Source organism: Alligator mississippiensis, chromosome 4, assembly GCF_030867095.1.
Source record: "Alligator mississippiensis isolate rAllMis1 chromosome 4, rAllMis1, whole genome shotgun sequence".
NCBI classification, from domain to species: Eukaryota; Metazoa; Chordata; order Crocodylia; family Alligatoridae; genus Alligator; species Alligator mississippiensis.
In genome coordinates, this window is record NC_081827.1 from 131,577,841 (window position 1) to 131,603,412 (window position 25,572).

The window sequence follows — 25,572 nt, forward strand, 5'->3', positions numbered from 1 at the left end:
ATGCACACATTAAATTCCATGCTCAAGAAAAGATCTTCTGCTGCCCCCTTTCTACATTGCATGCTTTCTGCAAGCAAGATTGACCTTAGTGGCAGATGTTGTGCTTCTAGCAAAGGGTTAGGGTACCCTTTCTGGCTGTAGGCTAGAATGGCCCACTGCACGTCAGAGGTAGCAGACAGGCGGGTGGTAGGATCCAGCCACCACTGCCACTTGTCTCCACGGTACATAGACAGCACTTGTCCCACTAGTGGCATGAGGAGAGCACCTGCACCTTGCAGCCCTCTGCTGCCAAAGCCTAAGGTCTGCAGGTCAGATCCAGTGGTTTTGCTGATGCCTGTTTTAGCATGTTAAATCTGGAAAGCCAGTTCGGGACTGGACAACTGTACCTTTTAACCACTTTAAAAAGGAACGAGAGCCACTGTTCAGGAGCATGTCAGCTGTTGTAATCTGTTATGCCTGCATAATCCTGTAGCCATACTAGTTAGCTAAATCACCCAAGAGTTGACACTCATTGAAAGGTTACATTTGAAGCAATGTTGTTACATTGGGATCATTAAAGAATCTTACAGTTATAACAGTCTTAACAGCTTGTATCTTTAGCCGTGGTGAAATTGTCTGTCCACCTTTTTAATGTGGTTCGGATGCCTTAGGGCCTCAAAATGTGAGACAGAAATATAAGATGAATATTTTACGCTGAGGGATACTATACATGCTTGATATCCAGCTATAAACCACATCATGAAGCTCACATCTTGGAAGTATCAGGAAGAAACATGTTAACCATTCTAAACATTTTGGATGCCTGTAAGTTGTTGAGCAGAGGTATATTGTGTTTTTGTTTAGGGCGTTAGACTCCTTTTTGTTACTTTTCTTTCTATATAGAGAAGGGGATGTGAAGAGTGCTGAGAGTGCTCTTGAGTCTGTGCAGTATGCATAGAAATAGATGGAGCATGGGTTGATTTTACTCTGCGGAAGGGGAGGAGTGATCCAATTCTGGGGAGCTAAGCTTTTTTCTTGGAAACGGACTAGCCTGGGTCATTTCCCAATTTATGTGGAACTCCTTGTTTTGCTCCATGATGATTCTGAGCCTGAAATACCCCGAGGGCCAATTCCTCCCCTCCCCCCCCTATATTTTGAAAGTTGAATTTTTGCACTCTGCCATGATCATGATGTGCAGAGGGACCTGAAAACTGAAAATGACAGTAGCAAGGGAGGCTGACCAAAATTCAAGGTGTGTAAAGATATAACTTGGGTTTTGGGGCAATTCACCAGTTCAGCTCAGGGCAGGGTAATTTTGCTTCAAGGTAAGTTGTTGTGGGAATGAGTCAGGAATAGAAACTTGCATCTCTGAATCTTGAAACCATCAATTCTATTGCTTGAGTTAGAAGATCCAACCATTAGCCAAGGCTGCAGAAGTCTTCTCAACTTCTGTATGTTCTGACCACTAATGTGGGCAGACAAAACACCATGTTGAATAGGCATAGGTTACCAAAATGACAGAGTTTCCCCTTTCCCTGGTACAGTTTCCCCTTTCTTCAAATATATCTTCTCCTTTAACTGAAGTTGTTGATCTTACCATCCCTGTGAACTTCAGAGTGCTTATGAGTCCATGACAGTATCATTTACAGATCTTTTCTTTTTATTTTTTTAGGAGTTGTGTACAGACACTAAAGGATTTTTCCAACTAGTACTGGGGAGAGGAAGCTCAGTATTCTGATGTCAGTTCCATAATTTTGGCTAAAATATAACACTGAGTCACTGAGCAACTTGGCCAAGATCATAATACAGTGGGGGGCTTGGGATTTGAGCTTCTGTTTGTAACTTCCAGATTTGGGTTGAGTTGATGATACTGGATCGCTCTTTATAACATCAGTAGAAAATCTTGTTTATTTCATGAGTCTTTCTTGTGCTGTTTTGAGATTTTGATTGGTTATAGTCACACTTAATAATCTTTGGGGCTCTGTAGTTGAAAAGGCAGTTATAGTTGCCACAAAAGGACATCACTGTTTTGTTTGCCCATCTACTCCATGCACAGCTATGTGACTAAGGAGATTCATATAAAGAATATACCTCAGCAACAGAGAGAGGGCCTGCACTTCCTGGCCTGGTCAATGGGAATTTGCAAGTTATTTTTAGACTTGAATGTACTGCAAAATAACTTATGCAGATAGTTAGCTTTATGATTTTGCAGAATAAGGAACTAAAAATGATTCCTGTCACAGAAATAGGTTTCAGATAGGGTTCATAGGGGTCAATGCTGGGTTCAGTGCTGTTTCATTAGTGAATTGGATACCAGAATTAGGTTTTCTGATCAAATTGGCAGATGACTCCATGCTTCAGCTGGAGTAAGGTGCACAGTTCTGGGCCTGCATTTTAGGTAAGGTGTAGTGAAACTGGAGAAGATCCAGAGGTAAACAATGAAGTCAATGATAAAGGGGTTGGATTACAGAGGTTGGCTAAACATTTGATAGGGATAATAATGGAATAGCTCAGCCTGCTTCTGTGCAGGAGTCTTGGACTCACTAGAGCAGTGGGGGCCAACTTTTCTGGCAGGCATGCCACAAATTAGCCCCTCACCCTTCCCCAAATGCCACTCTGATCCCATTTCCCTGTACCACCTGCTGCTCTGTTTTCTGCTTCCCTCCTGTGCTTCCTGCCCAATTTTGATGCATTGTTTTCTGCCCTGTCATTGTGCTGTGCTGTCCCCTCCCCAGTCTGCCACGTGCCATAGATGAGGCTACTCATGTCACTTGTGACACCCATTGAGGTCCCTTTCAGCCCTGGGTTTCCATGAAAGCATACTGGCTGAGTTTATTTTATTGATGTTTTTGTTTGTTTGTTTTCTGCATCTGCAATTCCTGTTTGCATAAACTATGAACTCCTTTAGAAATGGGTCTTGTAGAGATTTTCTTCTATTATTGTAGGTAAAAATTATATAAATATACAAACTGTTTTCACTAAAGTCTCTGTTTCTTTCTCTTCAGTGAGCGACCTGCAGGAAGAGGGGAAAAATGCCATCAATGCCCCAATGTCTCCCAGCACCATTGACATTCATCCTGAAGATACTTTATTAGGTACAGTATTGCTACTGCTGGAGGCTAGTGTTTGAAAATAGGGGTCAGGATGACCCCAGTGGCTGCAACCAGATGAGCACGCATGTTTGGTTCCCTGGGGGCAAGTAGCAGCAGCGCACCTTGTGCCACAGCTACTTGTTCCTGGGAAATGCCTGTGCTTAGGTGTGTGACAAGTTACCCTAGGAGTGGTAGGGGAGGCTGGGGGCAGCACTGGGCTGGCCCCAGCAGCCTTATCTGGGGTCCTGGTGGCCTCCTGGGGCTGCAGCAGTGGTGATCTTGCTGGGTGGAGCCTGACTGGCAGCCACAGCACGGCTCTAGGTGGCCTGGTTCCGTTTTTCAGAAGCACAGGCTGCTCGTGCGTATGCTGCTTCATTTTTTCTTCTGTGAGTTTTTTTGACCCGTGGATATTCGGAGGTCAAACCCCCCCCCCTCCCCCCCCGGAGCAGCGCACACATGGGCAGTGCGCCTTTGCAGCGTGGAGAATGCCTGACTGTGCGGTATGTGGCACTGCAGGCATGTTTGCGGTGCCACGTACTTCATGGTCGTGCTGGTCTGGACGTGCCCAGTGTGTGCATAAGTGGTGAAGAGAAATCCAGTCAATTGAACTCAATTTAAGTGAGTATGAACTGTTGCACATAGATGTAAGAGACAAATTAGAAGTGATGACAGGAAATTTAAACAGCAGTGAACTACCACACAAGGATGTTAGAAGCTTACAAGAGAGTTGACTTTTCCACTGGATTGTTAGGGAGAGAAGAACATCACTTTCTCATTTGTGCAGCTGTGGTCAAAAAACAGGGATGTGTAAAGAATGAGAAAAGAGTGCCTGCCTTTTAGAATGATCTGACCCATATAACTTTTAATTTCTGAATGCTTCACAATTTTTATTGCATTTCTTTATCCTAAAATAAAATAAAAAGAAAAGTCCAGAGTAGAGGTATACAAATAACAGACATCATAGAAGAGGTAAAACTGAAATGTTCTGTTTATCTTAGAACATGAAGACAATGAGGCGGGCCACACATTTTAAAACTTATAAAAGTAAATTGTATTCAGCCTTCTTAACAATCTGTAATGTAGCCTGTGGAGTGCAGTAGCAGAACACTGCTGAAGCAAATAATCTTTGCTCAGTTGATGAGTTGATTATATGGAGGCTGAGAAAATCCACAGGGAAAGAAAACAGAACTAAACATTTTCACTCTTCTGGGCAAAAGAATGAGGCATTGGCTGGGCTGACTGAAGAAGAAACTTAGCTTGTAGATATGCTGTTCAATCATTGGCCATTTTGGAAATGTAACTCCTTCCTCAGATGCTTCTAATACTAACTGTTTTGAGAGGCTGGATACTAGATTAGTAGGGGTGCACCAACAATAAAGATTTTTTTGGCTGATACTGATCCGATAGCTGTCATGCAGCCCAGCAGCCTGGAGAGCAGCATCTGGATAGTAAGACTGTGGGGGGCAGGGGCACGGGGAAGGGAAAGGCCGTGGGGGGGCAGGCTGAGGCCCCCCACAGTGAGGGAAGGAGTGGGGTGGGGCAGGGGCAGACACTGCCCAACTGGGGCAGGGTGGGATGGAGCCACAGGCGGCTTGTCCACAGAGCATGGAGGGGTTGGAGGTGGGGCAGCTCCCCGCTGCTGCGTACAGCCTGGGGGAGGCATGGGGGGCATGTGCCTCCCCCAGATTTGTGCGTGGGCGGTCTGCCTGCTGCAGGCTTGGAGCCAGGGACTGTGCTCTCTTCCCAGTGGGTGGGCTGGGCTGGGGCTAGACTTGGGGTGGAGCAGGCAGCAGCAGTGCTGGGAGTAGGGGGGGCTATGGTGAATTTTGGCTGGCTATATCCCATCCTGTAGCCCCCTCCCTCCCAGCACTGCCACTGCCTGGCCTGCCTCTGCCGGCCCCGTCCCGAGCACAGCCCCAGCCCAGCCCCCCTGCCAGGAAGAGGCCAGCACAGCCCCTGGCCCTGACCCTGAAGCAGGCAGCCCCCCCTCACCCTGTGCACAAAACTGGGGGGCACATGTCCCCCATGCCACCCCTGGGAGTGTGGACAGCGGTGGAGAGCCATCCTCCTTCCCCACCTCCCAGACGAGCCACCCACAGCTCCGTCCCGCACCCTGCCCCACCCTGGCTGGGCAGTGCCTGCCCCTGTCCCACTGCTTTCCTCACTGTGGGGGTCTTGATCTGCTCCCCCCACACCCTTCCCCCCCATCCCCACGTCCCGTCCCGTCCCCCCAACAGACTTACTGGCTAGACACTGCTCTCTAAGCTGCCAGCCTGCATTCCTGGCCATATGCATGCTGTAGCTGCATGCATGTACACAGCATTTATCAGTGACGTTATCGTTTACACTGGCCAAAAAAAGCTGATTGCTGATAATATCAATTATTTGGGGGTCGGACTCGATGATCTGTTGAGGTCCCTTCCGGCCCTAACATCTATGAATCTATGAATCAATTTTCATTTTATTGGTGCAGATCCAATATGGACTGATATATCAGTGCACCTCTATAGTTTAGATAGAAGATTGGTCTGATTCTGTCTGGTTGCTCTCATGCCTTGATCTCTAAAGTTTTGATCCTATCCCGTGCATTCCCCCCTGAAAATAGATACTCAAGCAAACCAAGTATCCCATCAGACTTTTGTATGTAGAGCCAAAACTGAGCCCTTCTATGCACTTTTGATCAATTTAAAAGGGGCGTAAGAGGGCCCAAGAAGGATTTCAGAGGCTTGAGGAGCCACTTCATTGTGACCCTCATGGGAAAAGCATGATCACTAGCTGATCTAGGTCAGGGTTCTCTGAAACAGGGGTGGTGCACTTGCATGGGGAAGTCCTCTCTACCAGATTTCAGCTTCTGAGTGTGGACTGGGTGTAATTTAGTGCTGTACAGCTTGACTCATCCCATGAGGAAGTAGAGTGCCAAAAAGAACTGAAAAACTAAAGAATGAGAAACTGCCTCTCTAGGTTTGTGGAAAAAAATTGCAAGAATTTTCCAATCTCAGGATGTTTGTGTGGCTGATAGAACCTTTAGAGCCCTTAGCCAGAAACTTAGGTAGGTTTAAGAACCCTGAATTGATTGCACAGTTTCATATATACACCAGCTGGGTGGCAGCCCATCAGCATTTCTTTTTGTGATCATGATACTGCCATTCAAGTGGCCAACTCTAAAATCCTACTAAGTGCTGGGAGATACTCAGTCCTGTTTCATTTGCACATCAAGGCACCCCAAACAGGCTTGGCTGCTTAAATTGACAGACTAAATCCTGTGTCCTGGATGAAAGTTATGGAAACTTCTGAACTAGATCATATCTGTCACTTGAGCAACAAAAGAGGTTAATGTGAGAAAAGGGGAGAAGCTGAGGCGTTTGTTGTTGGAACTTGAGCATTAGGATTTAAAACTCAGTATCAGAGTTGACCCACCAAACCCCTTGTATTTTCCTATCTCTGTCTCAGGTAGAATTGCGTGCATGAGCATGTATATGTCCATTTGGAGCAGATTAAAAGATATCAACAAGCTTTGTTTGAGTTCTTTTGGTTGCTAATCTGACAAAGTGTTGGCCTAGCAGCTGAAATCTCAAATACAGGTATCCCATCTAAAATTAACTTGTTCATTCCCAATTTTCTCTCTGCCCTTACTTTTCTTTGCTTCCTTTATTTTTTGTTTGCCTTTTTTCTTCCTCCTTTTTTTTTTTGATTTTCCCTTTCATTGTTTCATCTCTCTCCACTGCTGCTTTCTGTTCTTCAGGTGTTGTTGAAAAGCACAAGTTAGGTCTGCCCCCACAGTCTGCTGAGAGTTTACTTTCTATTGACCCTGGACATTCTTCAGAGGCGCACACTGTACATACTCCCTTGCCAAGAGGCTGCAGTGCTAATGCTGCTCAGAGGGAACTAAAGCTGGTTCCCAGTTCTGATACATTGCCTTACTAGGTCTCCCCCAACCTGTGCCTTCTAACTGTGTTTTGCCACATTTGACTTCCCATTTTGTGTCTCCCTTGCTCTCTTCAGCATGTACCACGCCACTTCCTATTCTGTCTGTGTGTTCTGTTTTCTCCTTCCTTTTTGTTTATTCTCTTTCATTTGCCCTAAGTAGCACCTGTCCTGTTGGTCTTTGGAGGCAAAAATAAAAACAGCATTTTTCAGTATTGTCCACCTTTCAGCCCCTTGGCAATAGAAGGGACACCTCTGAGAATGCCCAGGGCATTTGCCCGATTCACAGATTAATTTGATTTAATTCCTAGTCCATTTCCTTAGTGATTCTGCTGGAGCTGTTGACTAAGTTTTATGGGCAGTAGAGGCAGCATAAGCACAGTTCTTACCAGTTAGAAATTTTGGAACCAGAATATGAAAAATGCAGTTGGCAGGAGAATGGAAAATGATCCTAATATCACATTCCCTCTATTGATAGAAGGCAGTGCACTGAGTTTGCAGGGCTCTTCAGACTAGTTTAATCTGGTCATATTGATTCTTATTGATGACTGAAGAACATCTTCAGCCCTATAGGGAGAGAGACATGGTTACTGCCCTCAAGGACCCCACATGATGTGCCCATTACAGTCTGATACACTAAGCAGTGTGACCTGCAAAAAGTCAGTTTAGGCAACCTTTGTTTAGGGAAGTTAGGGCAATGAAACAGTCAGTGTATCGCTAAAGAATGCCTCACACTTTGATCACTGGATAGTCCCCTCAGTAGGACAATGACTAGACTATGCCATTTCTTAATCAGCTTTGAGACTGGCTTATAAATAACAGTCCTGTGGTGTTCTTGGCAGTGTACATATGACATGGCTCTAACTAACGCTTCTCCTTCTAAATGGGCAGAGGAGAATGAGGAACGCACTATGATTGACCCCAACTCCAAAGAAGATCCCAAGTTCAAGGAACTGATCAAGGTAGGACACAGACACTTACCTTTTGTTTTTATTTTTGTGTAAGTATCTTTAACTTGCTTTATATAATCTTTTGCAAAACTAGGGATTTGTTAGAGGTATGACTGAAAAGGATGTCCTGGATAGTGAAGTCACTTACAAGGACAGGGTTGGTGGAAATGAGGCCAATAGCACTAGAGATGAGAAAAGCACCTAAGGTAGAAAAGGGGAGAAGATGAAGGCAGCAATCTTATCCTTCTTAATAGTGAAGTGTGGGGGAAAGTTTAGCTTGAATCTATCAGCGATGTTAATGCTGTTCCCCTCAGCATAAAAGATCAGGCTCCCAGCAGCTATGGTACTGGGGAAAACAATTTTGGGAAGTTTATCAGGTTTTGGGAAAAGAGAGTGAAGAGATGAAAGATCAGAGACAAAGTAGGTGAAAAATAGTATTTTTCAGTTTGAAATTCTGCCATTGCTAAAGAGCTCTGCACAGACTTTCATTATGGAATCCCAGCAGTGCTGCCCCCCCCCCCCCCCATTTCTGTAAGGCAGAGGAGGGCTGCTTTTGGACCTTCATGTGGGGGAGGTGACGTTCAGGCCAGATCTGATCATGGAAAACATAGTAATATAGGAACTGTGTGGAATGACATGGACTGTTCAGGAGGAGGGGGGTTGCTTTCCTTTAGCAAGGGGCTTAGTTCTTTTCCTTGGATCTCTTGAGTGTATTTTTAACAGCCACTTTCTCTTTGCAGCAACATGGGGATGGCAGTGCCCCCATTCCCCTGCTGTACCTGATTAGGATGTTCTTGGTGTTTTGGGGCATTGTGCCTGGTAATTGTATGACAGGGCTGTTTGTGTAATTTTTTAGACCAGTTTAGGACTGTTCAGCTGGTAGCCCATAAGTGTTTAACTTGTAGCCCATAGGCTTCTGCCACCCTTGCATTCTTGGTTTCTTACGCTTTCCCTCATGGGTCTGGATGCTGGTCCTTTCAGCCTCCCTCCATTTCCTGCTTTTGCTGCTGTTGCCACCACCTTCCCCCACAGCCCTGGGCTATACCTCCCTGTTCCATCTTTCACTTTCTGCCAACCTCTAGGGGTGGTATGGGGCAATGTGTCTGGCAGAGAAGGTAGCAATTGGGTGTTTGACTGATGGTCACTCATATACTGGACAGCCCTGGGTTAAACAAACACTTGCATAGGGTATCTTGAATAGCGATGATCCTTCCTTGAGCATGAAGCTGGACTAGATTGGTGATTCTCAACCAGGATGGCAGGGCACCTTTGGGTGCTGCAAGATCCTTTGAAGAGTGCTGCAGGAAATGTGAGGAGATAAGCAGATAAGGGCAGATGCATGCTTTCTCTGCCTGGCTGCTTCCTTGCCCCCACTGCCTGATCCCTCTGCAAGAAGGTAAGCAGTGTAATGAATAAATGGAGTTTTTGAAATGGGGTGCCACTCAGTTCACAAAGGTTATGGAGGGGTGCCTTGAATCTAAAAGTTGAGAACCACTGGACTAGATGACCTCTTGAGGTTCCTTCCATCCCTACTTTTCTATGATTTTGTTGTAAGTGCCATACAACAGACAGTACCTGAAGCTTCACAGAAGGGAACAAGAAATGAGTAGTAGACAGATGTGAACTAATTTGCTTCCCAACATGTTCTCATAGGGTTTCATCTAGTCTTTTACATTTAGAGGTGGCTTATACTCTGAACATAAGTCTTGTTATCTCCCATCCATGACACTATTTTTATCATAAACCTCCTACCCCTTTGTGGTTCTTGCTAAGCTCTTGGCATCAAGCACTTCCTGTGGCAATGAGTTCAAATGGGTTCCACAGTGTAATTGTACATAGCATGAAAAAGCATTTCCTTGTGTCAGTTTTGAATCCTCCTCCCTGCATACCCACTCCTCCCCTTCTTGTGCTTGTATTCATAGGAGAAGAACCAAAGCTCTTGATATACCTGTGCAGTAGGAATATCACCACATGGGTGGAGGGCTTCTAATTTCTCTCTTAAATCTATGTGCAAGTATCCTCTTTAACTTCTCATCTTGAACACGTTTTGGATTTAAACTTTATTTTCATGATGGTAAATAGCAAAGCTCAGTAAGCTTGCAAAAACTTGGGCAAAACTTACTATAAAGCAGAGTAGTTATAAGAAATGAACGGTGCACACTCTTTGATGCATGCAGTCCAAGGTAAAATCAGGTGAGTTGAAGGCAATAGGAATTTGGCTGTTGAATTTAATGCCAAATGGAACACTTACAGTCTGGTCTGCAGTGGATCTTTTGAGTCTTAGTCCATTAGCTATGGTCTATTTTCAGTTTAAAAAAAAAAATCCCATGACCAAAATAGAGAGAGGGTGAAAACTTGAACCACAGTGCCTCATAAGCATGTGGAATCCAAATGCTTAGTTTTAATTACAGAATCAGGACCTTATACCTGCCGTCTCTGCCAGAGCTCCAGTCAGGGAGCAGAGGGATGGGGCCAGCTCTCCTAGCTGGAGCTGGGAGCCCCGCCTAGGGCTGCAAAGCATCTGGGATGCTGGAGGACTCTGGTTTAAGTTAAACCAGGAAGGGGTCTGGGACAGACTTTGCATAAACTGGTTTGAGCCAAATCAGTTATGTCTGATACTACATTCAACCAGGTTTATCTCAAACTGGTTTCAGCCATTTTTAGACTTGTTTCTGTGCACTGAACATCTGTTCTGTTACAGGTTTAAACCACTTTCTGATCACTTAAACCAGTTAATGTGTAATGTCTGTCCCTAGCCAAAGAGTATAGGAACCATGGGCTGTCCTATCAGAAAGAGAGAGAGATGAAAACTGTATTTATTTTTAAACATTCATTAGTTACACACAGATGTAACTGATGGTGGGCATTTGTACAGCAGCATAGCAGGACAAGATTTTGAGCACTACCTTGGTGTGAAACTAAGAGGCTGCTAAGGAATTAAATCCCTTACATGGGAAGGTACTTCAGTAACCAAATTAAAATATGAGGCAATCATCTTTTTGTTCTGTTATTTTGATGGTTAACTGAGCTTTTTATTGCTGTTTGCTATTAAGTTGCCCAGGACCCCCAGTCATGGACCAGAGCCCAATTGTGCTAGGTGCTATACAAACACAGAAAAGGAAGCTGGTGTTTGCCCCACAGTTCTTAGAACAAAAAATCACCAGTGAATAGCTTACGGTCAAGGTGAGATTTATAGTTCAGTGCGTGGAGTTTTTTTTTTATTCACCGTATTATCTATCTATCTATCTAGATATACATATATATGTTAGTATAATATGTTACTTCTTTCTCTTTTTTTCTTGTCTGCCAGAAAAGTAGATATGTCTAGGATACTTTCAGTCTCCCTACTTGTTCCCTCTCTTGTCACACTTGTGTGGTCTCCTAGTTGTGTTAGTTGAGAGAGGTAGTTAGCAGTGTACCCGCCTTTTGCCCCATGGTAATAGTGTAAAAAACAGAGTTTGGGGGCAGGAAAGCACCTCAGAAAAGATGCTTAATATCTTTTCTTTGTCTCCATAAAAATGGTTGCTTTAATCTCTCTTTGCCTATTTCCCTAAGTTTCAGAACAAGACTGGATTAGGCATTGCAGGCTTTTGTTTGCATTTGGAAGTGATTAAAACATAACTGTCATAGCTCTGGGGGAGATGGATGGTAAAATGCTCTTGTGATGTAAAAAGAAAGAAAGGGAAAAATAACTTCTTCCCCCTGCCTAAAATAAACATAGGGAATTTTTCATACCAAATGTATTCTCTAAGAGTACTAGGATAGCTGCTGTGCTTTTGTGTGTGTGAAAATTATTAGAAAGGGCTCTTTAAAAAGTTTTGTTTATTATATATTTTAAAAATGGTTTGGCACAAAGGATCAGCAGGACATTAAACTGCAAGGAAGAACAGTGTTCAAATTAGTCCCATCAATGGCCATTAGCCCTCATTTTCCATTTGATTTGGAACTGTATGCAGCTAATTACAGTTCAGGTCATGGTACAATAAATGGTTCTAATTGGAGCTCTGTGAAATTTACTAGATGGATCAAAGCTGGAAGCTTAAATCGGAACACTAGAGCTGAGCCAGTCATTCTTGTAAATAGTAGCTTATCCAATTCCACCTTTTTTGCTGTCTGAATATGTGAACCCTTATCAAACTAATTTGGTCAAAATTATTTGCTGAATAATTATCAGCCAGTGGTTTATTCACACAAAATATAACCTGGACATTTGAAATTCAAACCTGAGTTACTATATGTTGTTGTTCCCTGATTAGAATTGGGTTTCCAGTCTGAAAGACAGTTGAAAGACATCTGTTTAAATAATTTGGGAGGTCTCTCAGCTCTGTGGAATGGTTTCTAATATTGTGAGGTTGAGACCAGTACAGATTTGAATCCTCCTGATTTTGGTTTTACTTGTGGGTTGTATCCAAACAATGAAATAGGCCTTTTTTGGTTCTAGTTTAAATACAAATTTCTTGGCATTTGAGAGCCCAAACATCACTGAATGTCTGCAGCATCTCCCCTCCTAAGTCAATTAGGTGTTATGAAAATGTCCCCTTAAATCTCATGTAAAGGGCTCCAAGATGTTCCTACACTCACATTGATGGAAAGCTTGTAAAATCAGCCACTGTTTCAGCCTTTTGGCTGTTTGCAGCCAGTATCTTTCAACATATTTTATTGCTGTCAAATATCAGATTCAGATTTGATAACTAAAAATATTGCACAGTATTTTTGAAAAAAAACATTTTTTCCCTAATGGAAGGAACCTTTGGGCACTGACAGATGTGCAACTCCAAAGTATAACTCTTAGTACTTTACAGAAAGTGGCGTAACCTGGCTACACCCAAGTCTGGGCTCCCTTCTCCAACTAGAAAGGATGGGTGGCCAGGCATGAATGCTGTGAGAGGGATCTGTGATATTGCCCAGATCCCTCTATTCTCTATAGCAGGGGTGGGCAAAATATGGCCTGCAGGCTGAATCCAGCCCACCAGGCCATTCTATCTGGCCCACGGTGCCCCTAAACATTTTGAAAATTAATATTTATCTGCCCCTGGCTCCTGTCAAAGATGATGGGAACCAGGGGCAGTAGGACCCAGGAGAAGCCCTGGCAGGCTCCTGTAACAGCAGGGCCCGCCCAGCCCCACCACCTGGGACTGTGGGGCTGTTTGTGGCTGTGCTGGCGTGGGAAATTCAGGTAAGAACTGGGAGTGTAACTGGGAACCCTAGCCCTGTTACTAGGAGGCAGGGCTGCCCCTTTAAGACCAGAGTCTTTAGGAACACTAAGTACTGGGAGGGTAGAGGTTGAAAGCCCAACTGCCCAGGCTGGTCAGCTGACAGGAAGGAGATAGAGCTCTGGGCACATATAAACCCCAGGGCCAAGGGTGGCAGGGGAGGTCTCTAGTGAGCTCCCAGGGGAAGGGAGCTCCTGCGTGGCAGAATTGCCCAGGAATGCTGTGGCTGCTGGCCAGACTGGTTATATGGCTCATGAGGCTTCAGGAGTCTACAAGGTACCCAGAGCTGGGATGTACTCAATACTCGAGGAGCAGTTTGAGGTTTTAAAGAGCCAGAGTGAGGCTTGTAGGACTCGTATTATGTTATAGCCCAGGGGCTCATGTATATGTTGTTTCATCCAGTGGACTGGCCTGAGGCTACTGGGGAGGAGGAGGCCTCATTGGGGTACACTATTGTGCAGAGCCCGAGCACCAGAGGGTGCAGTGCCAGGGGGCGAACAGAGCCCCAGCGCTGGAAGGTGCTGTGATGGGGTGCACAGACCCCAGCTCCAGGGGGTGCCATGACATGGAGTGCGCATACCCCAGCAATAGGGGGCGTCGTGACAGGGGGGTGAACAGACCCCAGTGCCAGGGGGTGCAGTGACAGGGGGGTGACCAGACCCCAGCACCACAGGGTGCAGGTCATCATCTATATAGCATCTGTGAAGCGTGGAGCACCATGTAAGGGAAGTTTGGAGTGGTGGATAGCAACTGTAGTGTCGGGGTAGTAAATGGGTAGTCTCCTGCCTGAGTAACGTCATAATTATTGTTTTATTAAGGCATGACAGGTAAGAAAGGTGGGTGGGTTGCCCAGAAACAGAGGGTTGGAGCAATGTTAGACAGGCTTGGGGATGGACCCCTGTCACAGGTGGGAGGGAGGCAGGGGAGGACCACAGGAATCGCCCCAGTCCTCGGGGCCAGGCCAGGTCCTTTTGAGCCCCATGGTCTGGCCACGCAGCCGGGAGCAGGTGGGCAGGAAGGCAGGGGGAGGGGGAGCGTGGGGCCTGCACCAATGTCCTGGGGCCAGCGCCAGCGGGGCCCCAATGTGGGTCATGGGCTGGCAGGGGTCTGTGGAGCCGGGCTGGGCTGCACCAGCAGGGAGAGGGGAAGCGGCCTGGCTCCACAGAGCCCCTGCTGGCCGGGACCCCCTGCTCCCGCTGCCCTGCTCTGGGCCCTACTGGTGCTGGCTCCGGGACACTGATACGGGCCCCACACTCCTGCCCGGCTGCCGCTGGCTCCCACACATGCTCACTCCCTGTGCCCCTGCCCCTGACCTGTGCAGCCCTGACCCTATGCGGCCCATGTTCACCCACGAGGAATGAGCTGGTGCTTTGTGTGGGGGAAAAGCACGCCCCCCCCCCCCCCCCCATTCCCTGTGGCTCGTGCGGGGCTGTCCTGCTTCTCCGCCCTGTCACTCATGCCCCGTGGGGCAGCGGTGTCAATGGAGAGCAGGCAGATGCAGCCTCGCGTGGGCTCTGAGGGGCTGCAGCACAGGGCACTGGCCATGGGGAGGGGGGGAGCGGCCACTTTTTTCCCCACACTGAGCAACAATTTGTTCCCTGCCACTGCTGCTAGCCTAGTTCCTGTACTGGCTCCGGGCTTGCCCATTCAGGTTTTGCTGCGGCAGCAGCAGGTGGGCAAAAACTGCTGCTCAGCATGGAGGAAAGCAGTCCCCCCACTCTGCCACCGGGCACTGTTTGCTGTGGTTGCCCACCCGGAGCTCGCGTCATGCTAGGCTGCAGTGTAGCTGCTTCACCGCCACCTCTGTGCTGCTCAAAGGGAGGGGCTACCCATGCAGCCCTCGACAGCTTGCCAAAACTTGGTAAGTGGCTCTCCGCTTAAAATAATTGCCCGTCCCTTCTCTATAGTCAGGCCAGGAGAAAAAATGGCTCTTGAACCCAATCTTAAATTTGAGACAGATCAGCAGTACTGTTGTGATCAATTGCTTATTTTAGCAAACATCTTTAATTTATTTTTACTCTTTCAAGATTAAATGTATAGCTTGTCTTCATCATAGTGGCTTGAAACAAAATTATTTGAATTTTTCAAGCTCTGAACTTTTAAAAAAATGTTGTTCTTTATTTGCAGCAGTGATCTCTGGATCTTTGTCATTGATCTTTGCAAATTTGCTCTGAACATGCTTCAGTGTTGTTGGAGCAGGAAGACTATGACGAAACATGTGCAGGGGCTGGTGAAGTATAATGGGGGTGGGGAGAAGATCCTGCCTGAAAAAAATTCAAATCAGCTATGTGGACTAATTTTTTCTTACTAGGCTGCTTGTATCATATTATTTCAGTTGTTTACTTGGTGGCAGATTTCATTTTTTCATCCTATAGCTAGGAATACAAACATGGCTCATTTAATCAGACATAAGTGTTTCCCTTAAAACAGTTTAATAAATGAATGTGTCAAGAGTTAAAGTGCCACTGGAAAGTTTTATGCAATTTGGTGTCATTGTGCATGGCTGTGAGTCTGACAGAAGTCAGGCCTTTTGCCATATGAACATGCACAGGCCGTTTCACCTGTCTCCTGGATCTCCGGAGTATCGGCTTTTCATTGGAGGCTTGGGGGCTCTCTGTTGCATCATTAGTGTCTTCACCTTTTGAGGAGGAGGAGGAACTAGGAACCGTTAACTGAGGCTGATCCAAGTCTGTATCTCCTCCCGATGTCCAAGAGCTAAGTGAAAGCACAAGTAGGTCTCGGTGATTACATCGGAGCATGCCCCGTTGATCTGTCTGAACTAGATAGGACTGTGGGTGCACTAGCTGTTTCACCATACCCTGCTGGTCCCATGTTCTCAACAAGTAATTCCCTAGACAAACTCTATCACCTGGCTTTAGTAGTGAAACCTCATGAGTTCTTGTATCAAAGTAGTATTTCTGTTTCATCTTCTGATCTTCTTTCATTCTCCTTAAGCTACTGTGTTAGTACTTTCCAATAAGGTATTAGTAATGGGCAGATTCGACCATATCCACTGGCCCATTAACAACTGTGCTGGAGACCAGCCATTGTCCACAGGTGTGCTATAATAAGCCAGTAGTGCTTTATATAAATCCCCTCTGCTGTCCAATGCTTTTTTCATTAGGTTTTTCACCATCTGAAGGGATCGCCCTGCAAGGCCATACTGAATCCTTCAGGTGCAGTTATTCAAAGGCTTGCAAAACAGTGCTATCAAGGGCTTATGGTCTGTTTCTACATTCACTTTCTGCCCATAAATATATTGATTGAATTTCTGGCATGAAAACAAAATTCCTAACAACTCTTTTTCAATCTGTGCATACCTGCTTTCTGCCTCAGTTAGTGATTTAGATGCATACGCAACAGGTTGCCATCAGTTGTCAAAATTCTGCAGTAGCACAGCACCTAATCTCATCTGCGAAGCATCTGTTGATATCTGTATTGGTTTCCCAGGGTATATAATTTTAATACAGGTTCTTGTATTAATTGTTACTTCAGCACCTTCCATGCTTCCTCCTGTTCTGGATTCTAGCACCATTCATTTTGCTTCTCAAGAAGCATCCTCAGAAGTGCTGCTGTTGTAGACAGGTTTGGTATGAACCTTCCAAGATAATTTACCATTCCCAAAAAGCATTGCAAGGCTTCTTTTGATTGGGGGTGTGGAATCATTTCAATAGCCTGAATTTTTTTTCTTGTCCAGTTTCACCTCTTCTCTAGAAATAACGTCTCCCACAAATGTCAATTCTGTAGCTCCAAAAACACATTTCTGTCTATTGAGTTTCAAATGTGCAGCCCTAGTTGCCTCCAACACCTCTTGAAGCCTACGATCATGCTCTTCCTTGGTGGAGCTACAGATATCATCCGTAGAGGTGTCTATACGTGGAATATGCTCGTAAATTATATGTATAGTTTTGTGATACACTTATGGAGCTGAAGCTATACCAAAAGGTAAATGCAGAAACCGATACCTTCCGAATGGAGTATTGAATGCGCATAATTCGGAACTTTATTCTGTTAAATTCAGCTGCCAGAGTCCCGAAGACGCATCTGATTTACTGAAGAACTGCGCATTCACAAACTGAACCATAATCTCTTCTCCGGTGGGCAACTTAAAATGTTTTCTCTTTATGGCCTTATTGAGATCCCTTGGATCCAAGCATATCCACATCTGTCCTGTTGGCTCCTCAATTTTCTGTATTACCTGGGCTTCCTCCATCCTTTTTAGCTCTGCCTTTAGTTTATCACGGAAGGCAAAAGGCACCTTTCTGCAACGATGTATAACTGGGGGGACCTGCTCATTTATCTGAATTGTATGTTCCCCTGGTAAGCAACCAAGGCCTTGAAACAAATCTTGATATTCCAAAATAAGGTCCTCGAAACCTGAGCCAGAGTGTAATGCAAGCACCCGTTTAATCAAATTGAGGTTTTCACAAGCTGCTAGGCCCAAAATAGGTGTCACCTCCTTAGGTACTACAATGAATGCAGGATTGTACACCACATTTTTATGTTTGATGCAAGCTAGGCACTTTCCCTTGACCGGTATCTTCACTCCTGAATAGGCAGTTATGGTTACTTTTGTAGGCCTCAATTTTGGTTTACTTTTCAGCCTTTTATAATCTTGCTCCAGTAAAATGTTCACTTGAACCTCTGTATCCAGTTTGAATGGAATCACTATCCCATGCACTTCCAGTGGCAGGATCCAGTTCTTCTCAGTAGCTCTGCTTGATTCTACTGTATGTATATAATACTCTCCTTCTGGAGTATCTTCCACTGTGTACACCTGGACTTTATGGGCTTGCATTTTGCAACATTTGGCAAAATGATTATTCTTACCACAATTAAAACAGAGCTTTCCTAATGCAGCACATTGTTTGGAGCCATACTGCATTCCACGCCGGCTGCATGGTTGCCTGCACTTCATCTGCCCCTTAGTAGTAGTTGTGGTAGCTGGGGCAGCTTCCATTTTAAGCGGCCTTTTCTGTTTGTCTTTACTATGTATTGCATGGATAACGCCCTCAGCTACATTCAGCTATTTGGCCTGAGCCTTCACAGTTTCAGCTGCTCTACAAATCTGTATAGTTTTTTCTAGGGATAGGTCTCCTTCCCATAGCAGCTTCTCTCTTAATACATTGTCTATAATGCCACAAATGATTCTATCCCTGATCAGAGAATCTGTTACTTCCCCAAAAACACAGGTGTTGTGGAGCCTTTTTAGCTCTGTGATATAGTGCTCTATATTTTCATATGGTTTTTGCATGCATGTAAAAAATTTATGTCTTTCAAAAGTCTCGTTGCATTCTGGCACACAATATTCTTCAAATTTATTCAGTATCTCATTTAACTGCATGTTTTGGCCTGGTGCAAATGTGAAGTTGTTGTACACCTCAAGCGCTTCTTCCCCTATAACATGCAGGAAAATGGATGATTTAGCTTTATCCATTTTCTCTTCTGCTTCTATAGCAGCTAAATACAACTCAAACCTTTGTCTAAATTTTCTCCAATTCTCAGCTATATTGTCTGACAATGAAAGGCAAGAAGGGGCTTGTAATGCATCCATGTTTAAATGCTTGTAATGCATCCATGTTTAAGTGCGTCTCTGAGGGAGGTTACAATTCTGCCTTGCAGAAGAGGTACTGTACTCATAGAGGCCTTTGTTCCTTGCTGAGTGCAGCTTCCAGGCCCTGGATTACCAGGGCCTGGAAGCTTTCTGCTATTGATAGCTTTCTGCTATTGATAACGCTGCAGATTCATCCAATCTTCCCCATTCACCACTGCTGACACCATGTAATGATTTAGGTCCTGCAGTGAATAATGACAACTATAAAAAAGGAAGAGAACAGACCTTTAATGATAACACAGCACATGGTTCCTCCAGCACAGACCATGTGGCTGCCTCCATCTTGATTTCCCCTTACTCCCCAGGGATTATGTTTAAATTCCTCACCTGATAAGACATTCCCTTGTAAGGGGCTGTCTCCAAAGTCTAACCCTTATCGCTACACAAATTGAATCTGGACTACAGAACTGCTCTATCCAGCCAGCTGGACTGCCAGTATGGGCAGGGTAAATGGCCTGCTGTAGAATCCAGGGCTTTCAGGTCCCAGTGGATATGGTAATAGGCAGCAGGAGGGTGAGCAAGGGCTGATGTAGCCTAGGTAGCTCTCTGGCCATTTTGCCTATCCTCCCTGCCATGGACCCAGCTTCTTGGCCACCAGCATACCAGCATGGGGTATACAGGAGCGGCTGGGACTGGAGCTGGCATGGGGCATGTGGCAACAGCAACTCAGGCTCTGGCACAGAACGTGTAGCAAGCCCAGGTCTGAGCTGGAGACTCTGCCACCATCTGCTCCAGGTCACAGGTGAAGACACTGCTGCTGCCACAGCTTCCTAAGCTGGATCTGACCCGCAGCCTAGGGCACAAAGTGAGTTTGACCCCTGTGCTGTAAAAGACTGAAGAGAAGAGTTACCCTTTGAGAAGACCGTGATCCAGGAAGGCAATTTAAGCATATGTGTAATTTTAAGCACATAAATAATTTTGCCGACCACAGTTTTATAACCACTTACACCCATCCTCTCTGCCATGGACCTAACAGGTTGTTTAAATAGGTATAACTACAACTGCTTAAACCCCAGCCTCCCTGCTAACAACCTAACAGGTTGTTTAAATATTTATTACTAAAGCTAAAGTAATTGGGAAGCCTTGCTCTTGCTGCTGGATAAATGAAAGACATGGAAAAAGTAGGGAGTCCATATGGAGAATAATGGGAATAAATATCTGTATTTGTTGTACATTTAAATTAAAAACCATGACTTGTTTTGTATCTTGTGCAAGAGTTAAAAGCATCCAACACAGAGCAGTTTTCCAGGCTTCCTCACTGAAGCATCAGCATTTGCAATCAGGAAATCAAGAGATGGTGCTGTTCATGTTCTTCCCCCCCCCCCCGAAAATTGCAGCTCTTTTCATTTTTGAGGGCTTTTAAAATATAAATTATAAATTCACTTTCTTTAGCAGGAGAGAAGTTATGGGTTGCATATAAAATAAGTTGTATAATTCTTGCTTTTTTTTTCCTTTTCAGATGCCAGGTTTCCAAAATAAATAACTAAATAAAATGGATGCCACTGTCACTGTTTCATTTTTCTTTATGAGGTCTTGCCATAATGCTAAATTCCACTAAAAAGTTTAAGGAGTCAATACAGTAAAACAACTTTTTTCTTTCTTTTCTCCCAAAGTATGCTAAGTGATGTAGGAGCCTAAATTCTATAGACTTGTATTTGACTTTAGCTGGGGAGAGGAGGCACGGGAGGAGGGGGGGCCCCCAGCATGCTTCCCAGCGTACGCAAAAGTGGACCGGAAGTGCTTCTGGTCTGCTTCTGGGCCTGCTGCCGAATACAGTGGGGAGCCCCCCATGCTTCTGTGGAATGCCCCATGTGGCCCAGCATTGCAGCATTCACAAGCCCCTGCTACCTAGAGGTGCGTAGAAAAAAACATTTAAAGCTGTCTCTGTGTCTGAATCTTTCCAAATCTCTCCGAATCAGTTGGGTCCTCTGATTCAATTTGCATTTGGAGATTCAGCCACTGAATTGGGCCAAATCTCCACCAAATTGAATCAGGGAGTGAAGCTTCCCACAGTCCTACTGTGTACATGCTATTATCCAGTGAGATCTGCAAGTTTACCGTGCAGTGAAAAATAGGCTTTCTCTTTCAGTGAACTGCAGGATAAAAGTATGCACATAGACACTTACTGCAAGAGCAAATGGCATGTAGTAAATTATCTCCTCCCTCATTGACCTTGCACAAACTGTACAAACTCTCAATTCCCTGGGGGTGTGGGTCAGGAACTGAAACTCCCTAATTTGGATGCATTAGTCAAGTACAGTACTCTGTAAAATCAGAATTGCCAAAATGCCTAATTTTTCCCCACTTTCGTTAAATCTTATTACATTGAATTTTAGCAGTAGTCTCATTTTTTTTTTCTAAGACTTTAGCTCCTGGAGTCATGGGATTACACAAGGATTTTAGCTCTCATATAAAGGAAAAACAAATTTCTAGCCCTCATAATTGAAGGGAGAAAGTAGAAATTTGGACAACAAATCTCTTGCAATAGATACAAATAATAAGGTTTTAAGTTATGGTCTCATTTTTGGTGATGTAATTCATTTTGTGAACACTTGTGAGCTTAGTCCTGCTGCCCTTAGCACCCAGCAGGGTTGCAGCAGCAGAGCATTCATGCAAAAGCACTTTTATACATTATGTTCTGAATACTGAACTGGAGTGGAACAAGTGGTGATATATGGTTTCCCTATGCTGTTACCAGTTAAACAAAGAGCCAGCACTGCTTTGTCCATAACATTTTGGAAGTGGTTGTTTGGCAGCTGACAAACTTGGCATAGTTCCTTTTTAAAGATTTTTCATGCCCTTTGTACTCCAGTGAGCAAGTGAAAGATTGTATAGTTCTGGTAAATGCATGTGGGAACTATTGCACGCATTGTCAATTGCCTGGTCAGCCAAGCTGGCTCTAACGGAACTTTAGTTTCACATTTCTCTGACTATCCTGTGCCAGCAGCTGTAGTCCACTTGACCTCTAGTAGAATTGCGTGCCTATTGTCATTAGGAAACACCCATCCCTTTCTGGCCAATGAGCAAACAAGTAAATACTGTACTACTTGGCATATGCATGTGTACTACTCTTCTCTGTTGAATGTGGTGGCAGCTATGCTCAGATCTTTGTGACTGTTGCCCTCTGCTGGCTGGCCTAATGATCTGTTATAACAGGTTTCAGAGATTTAAAATAAGAGAGAGGTTCATGTTTTGAGGCGCACAAGTCCCAAAATGGAATAATATATGTCAATGAATCATGTCACTGTAGAGCCTGGCTAGCTTTAGAGTTTCAAAGATAAGAGACATTTTAGTGGGGCATCAAGTCCCTTGGCTGCTGTTTGATCTGGGTGAGTCATTTCTTCACCTTTTGATCTCTCCACTGTTTAGAACGAAATACAATATGATTATTCATGCCATTGACTCTGTTTGTCATCTTTCCTCTGGCCACCATCTGTGATAAAAGTGACTTTTTTCAGTATATAGATGTTTGCATTCTGCCTCTCTTCTCCCAGGTTCTAATTGACTGGATTAATGATGTGTTGGTGGAAGAGCGAATCATTGTCAAGCAACTTGAAGAGGACCTCTATGATGGACAGGTGCTGCAGAAGCTCTTGGGTGAGTTGATGCTACAGCAAGGGGCTTTGCTACTGTCCAGAATTAAGCTGAAAGCTGAGAGTCATCTTGCCCAAAGGGCTGGTTTCTTGTTTGGTTTTTCTGATCATGTGAGCATGTAGTTTGCTAAAAAATACTTTTAAGTGCCTACTTTCTGCTGATACCTAACCAGCTTCTAAGGACAGCTCAGGCACACAAGCAAAGGAGACATGGCCTCACACTTGTTAATTAAACCAAGCTAGGGAGCCTTACTTTAGGTTGGTCATGCCCAGTTCTTGAAAGTCTTTTGGCCGTTTTGTAAATTCCAAATGGTTTGTCTTTTCAGTTTGGTATTGTTATTTTTTAAACTTTTTTTGAAAATGTGTGGTATTGAGTAGGATGGCTTTGCTGCGTAGCCTTGGGCTCAGAGAGAGGGTAGGAAAAGGGATGTCTTCAGTTATTTGTGGCAATTACTCAGTAGAGTAATTTGCAGCAACTCCCTTCTACCTTCATTTTCCCATTGACAACCAATAACTTCACCCATGAATCCTTCCAGAGTTCTTCAAAGGATGAACTGCAGGAAATGGTGCAGTGATTCATGGGGTGCATCTCTGAAGCCATGAAAAGACCTTGAACTGGCAAATGATTAGGCAGATCTACTACAGAAGAACATTAGAGATGTGAATGGGAGTTGCAAGCCTGTTTCCTTAGTGCTTGGGACTTGCTAATTGAAAACGGCTCCCCATGGGTTGTTCTCGGAGCAAGCTAGATAGAGCCAAGGAGTTCAGTCATGCCAGTTTCATTGGCCTTAATGGATGCTGCTTGCTGTGTACCCTCACATGCCACTTACAAAGTGCCCCCTCCAGTGTTCTAATGAACAATTGCAAGCTTTTAAGCATTGGTTAACAATAATGACTTTATTGTGCAATTAAAACTCAGAACACAGCCTGAGAGAGCTTAATAAAATGGGAAAGCTTTAACAGGGGTTGTTTTAACTGCAACGAGGAGGGCGTTACCAGATTTGTCCATCACTTTGGGGTGTGCTCATTTATTAGGGATAAGTTTCTAGGGTGTTTGTAATTCTGTCAATGTGCTGCTTGTGTTACTTGTGTTTCTATATGGAGCTGTATCTCTCCCTTCTGCAAGTCCTCACCCCCAATGGAGCTATCTTGGAGGACTCAGTTTTAGTGGGGCTGGGCTCCTCCAGCCACCAAATTAGTCAACACACACACAGATTAACATGACATGCCTGACCTGGCCGGGTTGATCAGCTTGTACAGGCTGACACCCTCATATGCCAGGAATCAGTTCATTAAGGTAACAATAAAGTGCAGTCAGACACAAGCACAGAGGTGAACAGAATACCTCTGAATCAGGCTGGGTGTCCAGCTGACACCCTCTTGGGCCAGCATTCAGTTCATTAGGACACGTCTAAGCCAAACTGGGTCAATCAGCCTATACTAGCTGATCCCCTTATGTGTCTCAAACTCAGCACCCCCCAATCTTTTGCCCTAACTGTCTTAGTAGTGGTAGCCTCTTGATGAGCGGACCCCACAGTATTTTTGGGCTTCACAGGGATCTTTGGCTTAGGTAAAAGAAACGTTGCTTTAGAGCAAGTGGGGAAGGAGAAGTAGAGAAGGAAAAATATGCCCAGTTACCACCAGTTTGACTATAAAAATTATTTATTGCTAAGTATATGAAATGTATAATGGTACTAGTAATAATAGACATGCAAGGGAAAACAAAACAATTACAATATTACCCTGGTTTAATTGACTATTTGGGGAAACCTAGCTCAAGCTTAACTAATACAATTTAGGTTCAGAAAGCTATGCCTAGAGAGAAAAAGAAAAAAGAGAGAGAGAGGAAGAGGGAGAAAGACAAAGAGAGAGCGAGCGAGAGCTGGGATCTCACCGTTTCAAGACATTCGGGTGGTTTGTTGACAAGCAAAATTTCTTAACACGATTGTGGAAGGGAGACAATCTGTTTTTCCCAGCTTCTTGAGAACAACAGCGGATGGTGTCAGAGAGATTTCTCTCGAAGCACACAGTTTGCTGCTTTACAGCTTTCTTATACCCTTAGTCTAGCCTCTTCAAAGCAGTCTTTTAATTGTGTAAATCAAGAGGGTCCCAAGCCATAATTGACAGGGAAAATCCTGTTATATAAACAGTTTAAATTTAAATGAATTACCTTTTCCAGTGACAAGGGGTTATCTGGTTTGGAACATCTCAAGAAATGATTAACAACCAGGAAAAACATTAAGTTTTAAGGAGTAACTAGACACCTAGGAGTCAGCTTGAAATTATTATGAATATAGGAGATATACTGGAAGGGATACCACATTGTTTCTTCTCAGATGGCCTAGCTATGCCTGCACTGTGAAGTCACCATCAGTGTTTTGTATTTTACCTGTTGTGAATAAGCCTCAGCTTAGCATGACTCTTTAGATTTTACTGTAGTTTTTTAACTGACTTAAGGGGATTACTTGGAGTGGTCATAAACTTTGTGGAGGACTTCCACCAGTCATCCTGGGAAAAGTATGACAGCATTTGTGATCAGGGCTCCAACGGGCTGGATGCTGTGATGAACCCTTAACCATTGTTCAAATGTCGCCCATACCCCCTCTGACTCGGTCTTTTGCCTCAGCATTCCCTAACCCAGCAACCAAGTTTTAGTCGATCAAGTTTAAATAGGCCTCCCATACTGGGACTGGGGAATGTATGGCCCAAGATGCCTATTAAGCTTTTCTTCTGCTTAGTTTTGGGTAGATGAGGTGTGTGTGTGGGCAGGGAATAGAATAAGTCCTTTGTAAGTCCAGCAAGCTGGGTGCCAGGGCTCCCTCAGTAACAGAGCTGACAGGTAACAAAGGGTGCAAGAAGCAGAGAAGAGACATCTTCCTTGAGACTGTCTGTATGAACAAAGTTTTGGCTGTGAATCTATGGATTCATTGATTGGATTGCCTGTCTAGCATTCCCTCCTGGTTGTGGTCCCACAGTTCCATCCATGTCTAACATAAATTTCCTTTCCCCAAAACGTTAGTATTAGTCAGAAGTTTTTGGCTAAGTGTTTTCTGTGTAGGAGACCCCAGGAAACTATCTTTGTATCCAGGTGCTTCATCTTCAATGGCTGCTTAGTGAGCCCTTCAGAATGAGTATTTTGTGCTGCCAGTGCTCTAGAAGTCAAGTCTGGTGTGGCAGGGAAGTGGCACAGGTGGATGCTGAGAACCT

The 25,572-nt window shown here is 44.6% G+C and overlaps 1 protein-coding gene across 2 annotated transcripts in view; it reads left to right on the forward strand.

Annotated features, from left to right (window-relative positions):
• PARVB (parvin beta) overlaps positions 1-25,572 on the forward strand; it is a 132,203-nt gene that overhangs the window by 34,638 nt on the left and 71,993 nt on the right. For both annotated transcript variants that reach the window (XM_059726646.1, XM_006263622.4), the window contains exons 2-4: positions 2,985-3,074; positions 7,887-7,957; positions 22,267-22,369. In XM_059726646.1, the coding sequence (XP_059582629.1) occupies positions 2,985-3,074; positions 7,887-7,957; positions 22,267-22,369 (264 nt within the window). The remainder of the gene's footprint in view (positions 1-2,984; positions 3,075-7,886; positions 7,958-22,266; positions 22,370-25,572) is intronic.